The 13,065-nt window shown below is 35.6% G+C and overlaps 1 protein-coding gene across 6 annotated transcripts in view; it reads left to right on the forward strand.

Annotated features, from left to right (window-relative positions):
• CSMD3 (CUB and Sushi multiple domains 3) overlaps positions 1–13,065 on the forward strand; it is a 1,190,044-nt gene that overhangs the window by 952,758 nt on the left and 224,221 nt on the right. For all 6 annotated transcript variants that reach the window (XM_078072078.1, XM_078072080.1, XM_078072079.1 and 3 more), the window contains one exon: positions 5,509–5,625. In XM_078072078.1, coding sequence (XP_077928204.1) covers positions 5,509–5,625 — 117 coding nt within the window. The remainder of the gene's footprint in view (positions 1–5,508; positions 5,626–13,065) is intronic.

Below are 13,065 nucleotides of genomic sequence, written 5' to 3' on the forward strand. Positions count from 1 at the left end.
AGTCACAGGCCACATCTAGTAAATTATTGATTTAATATACCATATTGCTCTTTTGTGACCTACAAGAATTCATCACTTTTAAAAGTACCTAACTTGCTTTCTGAGAAAAATTTATATATTATATAATAATTTTTATTATAGAGTATATTTGATAATAAATTATACATTACACAAGTGAAAAGACAGATTTGAAATTGCAAGTAGCTCAAGGCTGTGTTGCATGTATTATAAAGTCTCTAAGATATGTGGACATTCAAATAGTACCTTTTCCATAAAAATGGTTTGGGATTCTTCTATTTCACTTACTGGGAGGTTACTTCTTGTTCTCCTTCTTCTTCAGTCTTCCTCCTCCATCCCACACACATGATCAAACCATAGGAGGGAAGTCCTTTTCACTAAATGACTAGAAGTCTTGAAACCCAGTTGCAGACTCATCCTCTGATTTCCCTGGAAATACCACATCTGTCTACTGTATCCCTCTTTCATATTGCAAGAGTGAAACACACATATAGAGAATAGTTACAGTATGGGCACATTTTACTTATACAAATCAAGCCATATAAATTCAGCCAAAGAGAATTTTTAAAAAACAAACAGAAAAATGAGAACAAGAAAAATCATATGAAATTAAACTGTGTGAGTGATGTCACTCTTTGAATAAAGGTATGCTCCAGGGGTGCCTGGGTGGCTCAGTCATTTAGCGTCTGCCTTTGGCTCAGGTCATGATCTCAGGGTCCTGGGATCGAGCCCCGCATCGGGCTCCCTGCTCCGCGAGAAGCCTGCTTCTCCCTCTCCCACTCCCCCTGCTTGTGTTCCCTCTCTCGCTGTGTCTCTCTCTGTCAAATAAATAAAGAAAATCCTTAAAAATAAAAAAAAAAAAGGTATGCTCCAGACTGATAAAATGTTAGCATGGATTTACTACTGTAAAATGGTAGGCATGAGTTTGCTATTCCTCCAGTGGAACTCAGTATCCATGTGACTCTCATATTGTTAAGAGTTCTGTCACTGAACATATTTCCAATGTTTAAAGATACATATCTTTCACATAATATTGCCTCTAAATATAAAGCAACAGTGATTTCTAATAACTAGAAGATTTTAATCACAGAAAGAAAAAAAGTAGGCTTATATGGATTTAGTAAAAGAGGGTATGTCTCCATTCTGTCTTGGATTTAAGTGAATATCTAGGGTAATTTCAACAAAATGAAATGTTTGTGTTATGTGATGACTCTGGAACAACATTTTATAGTAGCCTGCCTGGTCTTGCAAGCATAGATCATTCAATCATCCCACAAACATTTATGGAGAACATAATGTTTATCAGAACTGTTCTAGGAAAGAAGAGAAATGTAAGACTTGTCTGTTAGAAAAATCGTTAACAGTGGTGAGAACTTTCGGGGATGAGTGGAGCTAGTTGTCCAATGGAAGAGCCCATGTGGAAACTGTTGAGAGTGTGGACTGTGGCATTTTGAGTGGTAGAGAGGAAAGAGAGACTGATAAGCTATGTAAGGGAACAAGCAACAAATTGATGTATTGGACCCCAAGGGTCAGGGAAAGCGTGTCAAGAATAATAGTACTTTATAATAGGCTAAGTCTGACATTTTAAATCTTTAAAATACTTTGGCTCTATGTGCATACATAAAACAGTTCTTTAGTACTACAAAATTATAATCAATTACAGGCAATAATATAAATGTTAGAGTTATTGCCAAGTGATAGCACATTCTGGAATCATCAATCTGGCATTTTGCAAAGCGTGTTCTAGGGAACATTGGTCCTGTGAGATGTTATACTGAAACAGTCTCCATGATCAAATAATTTTGTAAGAACATGACATTCCCCAGATCTTACTAAAGTATCAGTGAGGCCATATAGTAAAGAACTCTTTTTCTTTTACCCATGTAGTTCCCAACTTACTTAGTCATAGAACCATTCCTTCTCCTAATTCATGTGTTCTACAACAGTGTTATTAAATATAGATTTAAGAGGAGTCATGTGTATCAAATAAGTTATAATCAGGAACAGACACAGGTGAATTCTTACATTTACTGCATTCCAAGGGATATGGGCTATTTTGAGAAACACAGCCAGTGTGACAAATAGCCCACAGGTACAAGTCAAATGGGAAAAATAAGCATAGCATTCAAAGTCTTGGCTGGCTTCTAACTTCTACTGATTGTTAACAGAGCCAGAAAAATAAAGGCTGCCCTTTCTGTACTAGCCAATACGATGAAATTAAAACAGGAAGAGAGAATATGAAAAGCTTCCAGGAACCAATATTAGGAGAATTAGTAAAGTTGCTCTGGCTTAGTCATTATTGCACTTAGATTTTTAGAAACATAGATAGATTAAAATAAATTTGTATCTCAAAGCACAGTTAATTTTCTCTTATTTATATTATTTGCATACTGCATAAAATACTGTCAATCACTACAGTATTCAATATAATTATCAACAAGGACATGTGGTAAGCACTGACCAGAAGAAACGTAAAATTATTGCTACTAGTACAAATAACAGAATCTAACATAGTATTAATTACCCTAAGAACATGTGATTATACTGCAACCTCATATAATTCATCAGTGTCTTAAAAAAAACTTCACATTTTCTTATATTTATAAATGATATTTTTAAAAAAGCTGTCCTAGATGTCCATTATGCAAAATAAAATATAAAAAGAAAACTGAGGCTGTCAGATGCATATTAATGTGGAATGGCAGAATGTTCATGACTAAGTCACAAAGCTGAACTTGAGGTAGAAGCTCTCGTTTCTATTCATACTTTCCAAATATAAAAATAGGAACTACTGTCACATACACTCAAAAGTATTGTAATTTTGGAGTACCTTAAAATCAGAAGGAAAGTTAACATAAAACATACTACTCATTCTTGAATGATTCTCTCATCAGTAGTATTATCAGCTGAATAAAGTTATCAGTGCTGAACTAAGAACACACCTGACTAATCTCAAACAATAATGAGTGATGAGAGCAATGCATCTTTGGTGATCATCATCACTGTCAATTTGTTGTTCTGTGGAGTTCTAAGTTTATATGTTTAAGTCTATTACCATTTAATAGAACATTAAAAGGCAGAACATTCATTAGCCACCCAACGCAATATAAGATCCTGTTTGGATTGTATGTATGTGTTTTAAATATATTGCTATATTTTAAACTCTGGCCAGGAATCCATGAAAAGCATTTGCTTTTTCAAACTGGCAGGACTCTTCTCCAGTCACCTAACACACCACCAACTGCATCCAGCTCTCTTTAAAAGGAAAATCCGGCAATAACTCCAATAAATTCCCAATGTATAACTTGAATCTATGCATTTCTAGTCTCCTTCAACCCTATTCTCAGAGCACAGAGGAGTGTCACTCCAGTTTTCAAAAGCTAATCACTCGACTTTTGTTCTTGATCTTATCTTTTCCTAGACTCTGGGTCTGCTCCGGATTGTCCCTTTGTAATGAATCCTTCCTCCCCGTTAAACAAAACAACAACAACAAAAACTCACTCAACTTTGCCCTTTGCCTAACGGCTCCCTACATTCTCCTTTAGTTGATAATTAAGGTTCTGATACTTCTGTATTTCTTTATATACCACTTACTCTTTATCCAACTACGATCTAGATACCATCTCTCTCCTGCAAGGGTTAGCGAACTTTTTTTCTGTAAAGGGCCAGATGGTATTGTAGGATTTGTTGGCCACATACGTCTCTGTCGCATACTCTAACTTAGTTTTGTTTTGTAACTCTAAGAATGTAAAAAAAATCTCTCTCGTTTCGGGCTGGATTTGGTTTGCTGGCTGTAACGTGCAGAAAGCTGCTCTAGTTGAAACTGCTGTATTAATGATACCAAAAATTCTCAGTTTTGCTTGGGAGTCCTCTCTGCACACGTTGAAAGCCGATTAAGGGATAGGCTGAAGGAAAGCGAACTGTTTGCTTTAATATGGATCAAAGCAGAGGAGCCGAATCAATAGGCTTCCTACGCAGCTACAGGTGTCCCTCAACAATCGCGGCTACTTTCTCACCAGACTCGCCCTGTAATACACGGTAGAGAAGCAGACAGGCCAGCGTGCTCCCTAAGCAGAGTGGCGCCCAATCTGCAGTGAAGTAGAAATTCCCGTCCTGGGCTCACCAATCAGGGAAGCTCATTCTACCTCGGGGAGTTAGGGGCGGAGCCAGCAGGCCCGCAGTGCGGCAGAAGCCCGCCTCAGAAAATCGTGGGCGGGCGTAGGGAAGCCCCTGCTCTGCGGCATTCCAGGTCGCCGAATCTACTCGGACTCCTTTTTCATTTATTCCCACACGTTATTTGCAACACTTAACCCTGTTAAACACTTTCTTTTAATTTCTTCTTCTCCCTTGGCTTCCAAGACACTATTTTCTCCGTTGCCGCCCTCTATCTGATCCTAAACCTTGGCGTTCCCCAGACCTCCTCTTTGGCCATCTTTTTTCATTCTACGTAGTTTTCTGGGTGATCTCATTCACTTAGAGACTGTCAACTATCATCTTTATGTTTTCAATACCTAAATCTCCATCAGTAGCCGGCGTCTGTCTCATAGCCCAGAACTATAAAACCTAATGTATTTCCCCTATCTTATGAACAGAAGAACCACCATCTACAAATTTGCCAGAAACATTGGTTTCACCCTCACCTTTTGTAGGAACGTAGCACGTTTGGGGCTGAGATAGCAAAAAAACAAAACAAAACAAAACAAAAAACCTGCCTCTGTGCACCATCAGCAACTCTTCTGATTCAAAAGTAAATCATATAAATGGATAAAGGTTGGTGAGAGTATCTTACTTAGATGAGTGAGTGAATGTATTTGTACAGCCGTCCCCGTCCCATGTATAAAAATACTTAATTTGGTGGCAGCATAATCAAGGTTGATTTTGAGTACGGTGTCAAAGCCTGGCAGTGAGTAAAACAATTTCCCACCTGCATGTGTGATTTCTCATCATTATAAAAAAGATGATTATCTTTACATTTTTACCATAAATGAAAGCAGGGCCACCATTATTACCTCTAGAGATAACATTATGATATTATTAAATTACTTTATTGCTGAGAAGAGTGAATCTGAATACTTAAAGTTTTATATGACCACAATTTATTTTTATTTTTTTATTTAGATTACTGATCCATGTGTAGTTTATTCTTTTTTAAATTTTATTTTGTTATGTTAATCACCATATATTACATCATTAGTTTTTGATGTAGTGTTCCATGATTCATTGTTTGCATATAACACCCAGTGCTCCATTCAGTACATGCCCTCTTTAATACCCATCACCAGGCTAACCCATCCCCCTAGCCCCCTCCCCTCTGGAACCCTCAGCCACAATTTATTTTTAAAATACTTGACAACGGTGGATCTTGTTAAAAGATGGAAATAAATCCTATACCTTGAAATTCAATAGCTATAATTTTATATCAAGAAAATATTCATCGTATGATTTTTTAAAGTTTTTCTAAAAATATTTTTTGTCATTTTTACTTCCTAGCACCCTGTGGAAGTCGTTCAACAGGTTCAGAAGGCACTGTTCTATCGCCAAACTATCCAAAAAATTACAGTGTTGGACATAATTGTGTTTATTCTATAGCAGTTCCCAAGGAGTTTGGTAAGTAATATTCATCTCATCATATAGTATTTCATTCCAGACATGCTTTATTTTCTGCTACATGCTATTCAAAAATGTTAGTTTTTTTAATGAAAATATTCACTATTCATGAAGTGCTTTACCCTGTAATTCTTTTTAGATAGTAGCTTTGTAATAATAAAATTTTGAGGTCATTTTACTCAATCTGAATTTACAGTCAAGTACACAGGTGAACAACAATATAAAAATGAAAACAGGATTGTTTTTAATTTTTAAAAATAAGTACATCCAGTAACCTTGCAAGTGCCTTCATGTTGGAATTACATAAAATGGGAAATTACCAGAGCACGAAGCAAAGTGTGCTCTGTAAAATATGCATAAAGTCAAATATAGAGCTATTATAATAATGAGAAAAGTATGTACCAAACAATCATATTGTTTTATACTTTTTTAAACACATTTCCAGGAAGAAAAGATTTTGGTTTTAAGTACCTAGTATCTGGGACAGCAGTGAATATGAAAAGACAGCAAAGGACATTTCAGCTCATCTTGTCAGCCTGACAATCTGTTCGGCATTGGCACTGAGAAGACAATGTTTCCTTTGCTGCCTTCACGTCTCCCTGATCACAAGTCTTAGAAGTCACTTACCTGGCTTCTAAAGGTTTGGGATCTAAGGTCCAGCTGGATCTCACCCAGGTTAAGCTCTGTTTATGGATGGATAGGCCAAGGAAATTTAGTGAGCAGTACAGTATGGGAGAGAGGCTGAAAGTTCAGACTTCTGCAATTTAGATTTACAGCATTGTGTTACACGGTAAAGGATTTGCTACAGCTGCAATGAATGTGTGGGTCTGAATGACAAAGTGTTTTAGCAGAAGGACATGGATTTTATCATACCAAGATTTTTGGATCACATCTTGACTTAACGTTTCTGCTGATATATAAAATAAGCTGATGCTTCCAGTCCAATTTCTTATAACCTGGTGTTACCTGTATATCCTCCTTCTCTCTCTTCTGAGACAAGTCCAAGATCTTCAACTTATTTGAGAGAACATTGTCATCAGAAGTGAAGTACTAAACCTTGTGTTTAACCTTGATGTAGAGTATCTTACAGCATTATGCCAGCATTAGCAAGGTGTCTGTTTCTTTACAAAATATTTCTTCTTTCTAGGATACTGATCGGTTAAATTAGAGTTGAGCTCTTTGAGAACGACAGTTTAGAAAGAAAAACATTGTCCACTTAATTGTTTATTTATTTATATTTTGCCTTTGGTGCCCCAAAATAGTCCTTTCCTTGCTAGAGGGGTTTTTAGTCCCCAGATGCCAACAATATTACACGGTTGCTGACGGAACCCTAGCAAAGATGGTCCAGAAGGTTGCATGGCTATCTCAGTCCTCTTTATAAGCCATCAATTTGTTCTATTAAATCTATTCTTGGGATGTCATGTGGCCAAAAAAATGAGAAAGGAAAATCAGACATTTCCTTTCCTGGCACATAGACATGCTGGTCACATAGAGAGATTTTACAGTAGCCAATGTGTGTTCAAAAAGGGAAGGAAAAAGTACTGATTAAAATAAAAGTAAAAGTAAATTAATGGATTTCTAAAGAATGGAATCTACTGCAGCAGACTTGATGTAAATTAAATGTAATCCTTTTAATGTAAAAAGTAATACAACTAATAATCAGTGGTTTTTAATATTAATTTTTAAATACATCTTAGATTATTTGTGGATGAAAGCAAATGTTCTTTGATTTATTAATAAGGAAACTGATTTTATTTTTATAAATGTTGCATCATTCTGTATTTCAAACTACATATGAAGTCAGACAAACTTGGATTCTAATTTCAGCCTGTCACATCTTATAGCTCTCTGTCTTTGGACAAGTTACATATGCTCTTTGAGACTCAGTATCTTTATTTTTAAAATGGAGATCATTATGTCTGCAGAGCAGAGTTGTTGGGAAGGGTGAATGAGATTCCATATATAAAATATATCTCACATAGTTCATGCTCATTATGAGTTTAAACATGCCAACTTTGAAGTCAGATTTCTGGCTTCAGAGCATAATTCATTACTCTTTCTCATTAGATAAGTCTCCTCATTGGCCTGAATTTTACTTTTCTCATCTCTGAAATAGAGGTGATAAATGTCTACCTCATAAGGTTAGTTTATAATTAAATGATATAATATATGTAAGTGGCAAAATTGTACATAGTTAAGTCACATACACACAGAAATACACATGCACACACACGTTTATGTTCACATTTGTAGACACCCCACCGCCACTTACCAAAAATTATGTAATGAAATGACCTGAATTACTGGATTTATTAGGGTCTTAAGAGTAGCACAAATTTCTGTTTTGCTTCTTCTTCCTCTCATTCTCATAGTTTCATTCTGTTGCCACTGTTTTATGACTTTTTGGTATCACTTCCTAACATATCATTTCTCACTTTTTTCTCTTCTTGTCACTTATCTCAAATTATAATCATTCCTTCTTCTGTATCTTTTATATGCTGACACTCCTAGAATTTTACTTTTTAAACATTTAGCATAATATCTGTCAAATACACTCAATTCATTCATTGAAATTGCATTTTTTACAAAGGTTAAGGTTCTACAGTTGCTATGTAAGGAGAAAATCACATACAATCAACAGCATGCATGAAATTCCTTAACTCACCCATAATGATCATCTACATAATTTTGCATAAGCCCTATAGTCTCTGAATAATTCTAACAGGACACTTTTCCTCTAATGTCAGAACAGTTTCTTTAGTTAATACCAGATGAGCTAGCTTGATTTTTTATAGGTCATGTGCTACCAAATTACTTTCATTTATTTATTTTGCCCAGTGTAGAATTGAATTCGTATCAGTTAAAGTGAACATAATATGACCTTACTTTACTGGTTGATTGAATGAGTATTATTCTGTCAGTCAATTCCTATCTTTCAGTTTTTATAGATAAGAAAATTGTCAATCCCTAATGCTTTCGTGAGCATCATTGAATTTCATTTGAACTTCAGATGTTAGGGTCACTTTGGTGATATTCATTCTGCAGGATTACGGTTGTTCTATATATGTAGAACTAGAATAATTCTGGATCATTGAGTAACATTTATTGATGTCAACAATTAAGCTATTTCACTTGGATTTGGGGATTAAAAAATACCCTACCTTTCTATTAATAAAATATGTTTTATTTTTCCTTCATTTTTCAATTTTTAATTACCCATTGTTTCCCTTTTATTGTTTGATTGTTTAAGCCTTCATGCAATGCATTATTTTTAAGTGCCAAAACATGCAAAGCATATTCTCAATTTTGAATTTGATATAGATAAGATGCTTTAGAATGTGGGAGAACTGTTGACATTGTTAGATGAAAAAATATTTTTGTTAGTATGTATTTATACCTAGAGTGTAGCAGCCAAAATCAAGTTAAAAAGAGGGGAGAATTACAAAAGTTGGAGAATAAATGTTGTGGACTTCTATTTCAACAATTCTGGCTGAGATAAAGCAGGAGGAGCTAGGTTGGCAATGAGGTGGGGTATAGGTCAGAGGCTAATGTCTGTGTTTGTTTTCTCTTAGGATAGAAAATAATGAAGTTCTTATTTTAAAGCCCAAGAGAAAGAAAGACACAATAGGGTAAAATTAAATATTTTAGATGGACCAATTGGTAAATCAAGAATGCATGAAACAATTTAAGGAGATAGGATTTTAAAAAAAATACTGAAGGACCTCTTTATAATTCAGAAGAAATGATTCACAACTAGTAACATAATACCTAAATTAGTTTCACATGGCATACTACTTTTTGAAATGATTATCCCTTTCTATCCTCCCACCCTCACTTCCCTTCAGTCACCCATTCCTCACATTCCAAGAGTATGTGTAAAAGAGAATGTATTAGTGTCTGAGGGCTGCCATAACAAAATCACAAACTCGGTGGCTAAACAACAGAAATTTATTCTCTCAGTTCTGGAGGCTGATCTCTGAAATCAAGTTATCAGTAGTGCCACACTCCCTCTGCAGGCCCCAGGGGAGAATCCTTCTTTGCTTTTTGCCAGCTCCTAGTGGCTTTCAGCAACCCTTGACCTTCTGTGGCTTATAGCTGCATCACTCTGATTTCTGACTCTGTCGTCACAAGACCTTTGCCGTTTGTGTGTCTCCTCTGTTTCTGTGTGTATCTCTGTCCTCTTATAAGGACACTGGTTGTTGGGCACATCCTAATCCAGTATGATTTCATATTAATATTTAATTAATTACATCTGCAATGACCCTGCTTCCAAATACAATGACATTCTGAGCTCCTGGGTGGATACAAATTTGGCAGGGCGGGGGACGACACTACAGAGGTTGAACTATATTACCATGGTTTTATGTAGAAAATCTTAACAAAAATTACTCTATAAAGCTTGTAGCAAATATTAGCTGTGTAGAATGCAAACTGACATTTAGATTTCTTGGAAAATTCCAACATGCAAATCACCTTGAGGATATCCAGAATAGTCTGTGGTGACTTAATTTTGTGTTTGGCCTCCCAGACAGTTTCACCTCCTAAAAGGCCCACCTTGAATGTATATTTATTAAAGTACAAAGCTTACTCTTCCCCAAGATCAGCTTTCGAAAGTAGAATCTTGGAAGTAGGCATGAAAACTTTTTCAAGTTTTTTGTCTTCATTTTCCCAGTTAGTCTGCCCTCTCTTTATCTTCTGCTATTGGTGCAGTCTCTTGCTTGCATAGGTTTCAAATTTGTGAATTCCTAAATTACACAAAGTTGTCAGACTGGTCTACTCCGTACAAGGGGAACAGACAGTTACTAAAACCTTTTGGGTATTGCTGGAGGGACATTTTTGGTTTGTTTTGTTTTAAGTTGTTGACATCACCTTGAATTTCTCTCCTACTTTCACATATTTTGTATTTGTTTCTTATTCACAACCATTATTTTTCCTATTTTTCATTGTAGGTCAATTTAGAAACATTTTTCCCTTGATGTTGCCTACAATATGGGGTTATAGCCGTGGGGTTTTTTGGTTTGTTTTTTTTTTTCTCAAACTTCACCATAATATTATAGTATAAACACTGGTGATGATTAGATAAAGAATATTTCATTAATTCTTATTATATTCATTAAATTTAGTATTTCTTTTCCATCTTATAGACTTAGGTAATTACAAAATGATTGTTAAATGCAATTTATTTTTGCAATACCGTATCTTTCACATTACTGTATTAACTGTTGGTCTATAAAAAGTAGCATTTAAAAATTTAGGTCTTCTTAGAATTTAGAAGGAAAAAAGCAAAAACGGTGGATTAAAACTAAGATGTGCACACATGCACACACACACTACATATATGTACACATATAAGTGTTTTTTTAATTCTTGTAGGTTTCTGTACTTTTTAATATGTACTACCGTAATTTTGACCTGCAGATGGAAAGTTAACTATTGTCATCTTGTGTGTTAAAACTAGTAGCCATTCTTTTACTCAGTGTATATTCTCCTCTAAAACTCAGAAACATATCTGACCATTTGTCTTTTGATCTTATATCTAGGTGGTTTTCAATGATCTGTTTTATTCAGCATCCCTTACGTAATTTATGTTGTTGTTACCTAACTTTATACTTAATTGAGTAATTGAATCACTAATTTTCCCCAAATTGGAGTGACAAATTGTTTTGAGATTATTTTTGTATGCTCATTAGGTCAGTAAATCATGTCATTGGCATTCTGTTTTTCCTGGTGTGAAGTTTTCAGTAATGAATGAACACTTACGGTCAATAAAGGCTTTTTATATTTTATATTTAAAATGTACGACACTTCATTTTTTAACAGTGCATCAAAATCAATGATTAGTGTTTTGTAAATATTGAATTTACTTGTCTAACAATGACAAATGTTCACAAAATGTGTGTTTATTCAGAATGTATATTTACTATTTATCATTATTTGTTAGATATAGAACAACTGAAAAGAAAAGGGTGCTCTCTTTTTAAAAATGAATGGTTCTATTAATGTCAATAGGAAGAAATGTGTATGTTAATTTTGCCCCTATAAGAGAGGAAATCCTTATTTTTGAGCCCAACATTTTAGAGTAAGGAAAGTGTCATTATTATATGTATCTATATTTATATTATTTAATTCTTTGGGTACTATTTATATAATTAGATGAAGCCATGTTTGGTCACCAGCTAGACCAGGATCCTCCATCCAACTTTGGTTTGGATGTCAAGACTTATGACACCACACATGCACTAAGAAGGTATGAAAAGATATATTACTCATATAATGAGACTTTCTGGGAAGAGCAGGGCACAATCCAAAACTGGATTTAGTCAGATCCAAAATTGCTTAAGGAAACAAAGCTGACTGGCTTTGGACTTTACTGTGGTGCTGGAGTGAAAGCTCCTACATGCTGGCCAGAGCTTATGCAGTTTGAAATTCCCATTTGTTCTAAAGGAGAGCGTACCCTGGGTTTCTTATTAGCTTGCCCCAGATAGGGAAGGAGTATGGCTTGAAACTTGCCATTAGTTAAACATCAAAAATGGATCGTACTTATCACAATTCACTCTTGGTGTTTGACTGATAAGTGAAATGTGTCATATTTTAACTTGTCTGAGCCACAATGTCACTTTATAAGGCTTGCATCCAGAGATTGGTAAGGGACACGAAATTTCCATTGAATGTCTTGTTGCAGAGCTCAGCATTTTGAATCATGAGAAGTGAAATGATTGTGTTGATCACTATCAATAACAACTAGAACTCTGAAAAGGATATGGAGTGTCTTGATGAAGCCTTAGTATTATGGCTTTAGTATATGTAGAGATATGTGTTGCATTGATTTATTTTTGGAGTATGTCTGAGACAAGATTCCCAGAAATTTTTGCCCCATAAGGGGCGACCTTGGACCACATGTTCAGACAATCGCCAGTGGCCCAAGGGTCTAAAACATATTCAGTTTTTTGACCAGGGCATCCAGTATAAAAACAATTATCCAAAGTTTGGGCAGTTGTACTGATTGTTGAGTCTTTAATCAGGAATGTCTTGGTTAAAGTATTAAAAGCAGCAGCTTTCCAGGGTGTTCAATCATGTCAGTGATCTTGGTTATACTGTCTGTAAGGTGTACAGATTCCCTTTCCTTTTTCACTCAGTTTGATCCCAAAAAGCTACTCAGGTAGCTAAGGGGTTCAGAAGAGGAACCTCTGCAAAAGCATGGCATCTGGTAAGGAACTAAGGACCAGAAAAGCCACACCTTCATGCAGGTGGGGTAGGCAGTAGGACCTACATTTAGCTCTAATATGTAGCTGTCATTTCCCTTTTTAGCAAGGAGGGCTTAGTGGCCGTACTAAGTGCAGGGTACACTTCCATGACCCAAGGCACAATGGGCAGCTGAATGTAGAGAGCTATAGATTCAGAGGCTTTGAGAGCCTCTGTTTCCAAGAGATCCCAGTATGC

The sequence above is a fragment of the Halichoerus grypus genome, chromosome 5 (genome assembly GCF_964656455.1).
Source record: "Halichoerus grypus chromosome 5, mHalGry1.hap1.1, whole genome shotgun sequence".
In the NCBI taxonomy this organism is placed as follows: Eukaryota; Metazoa; Chordata; class Mammalia; order Carnivora; family Phocidae; genus Halichoerus; species Halichoerus grypus.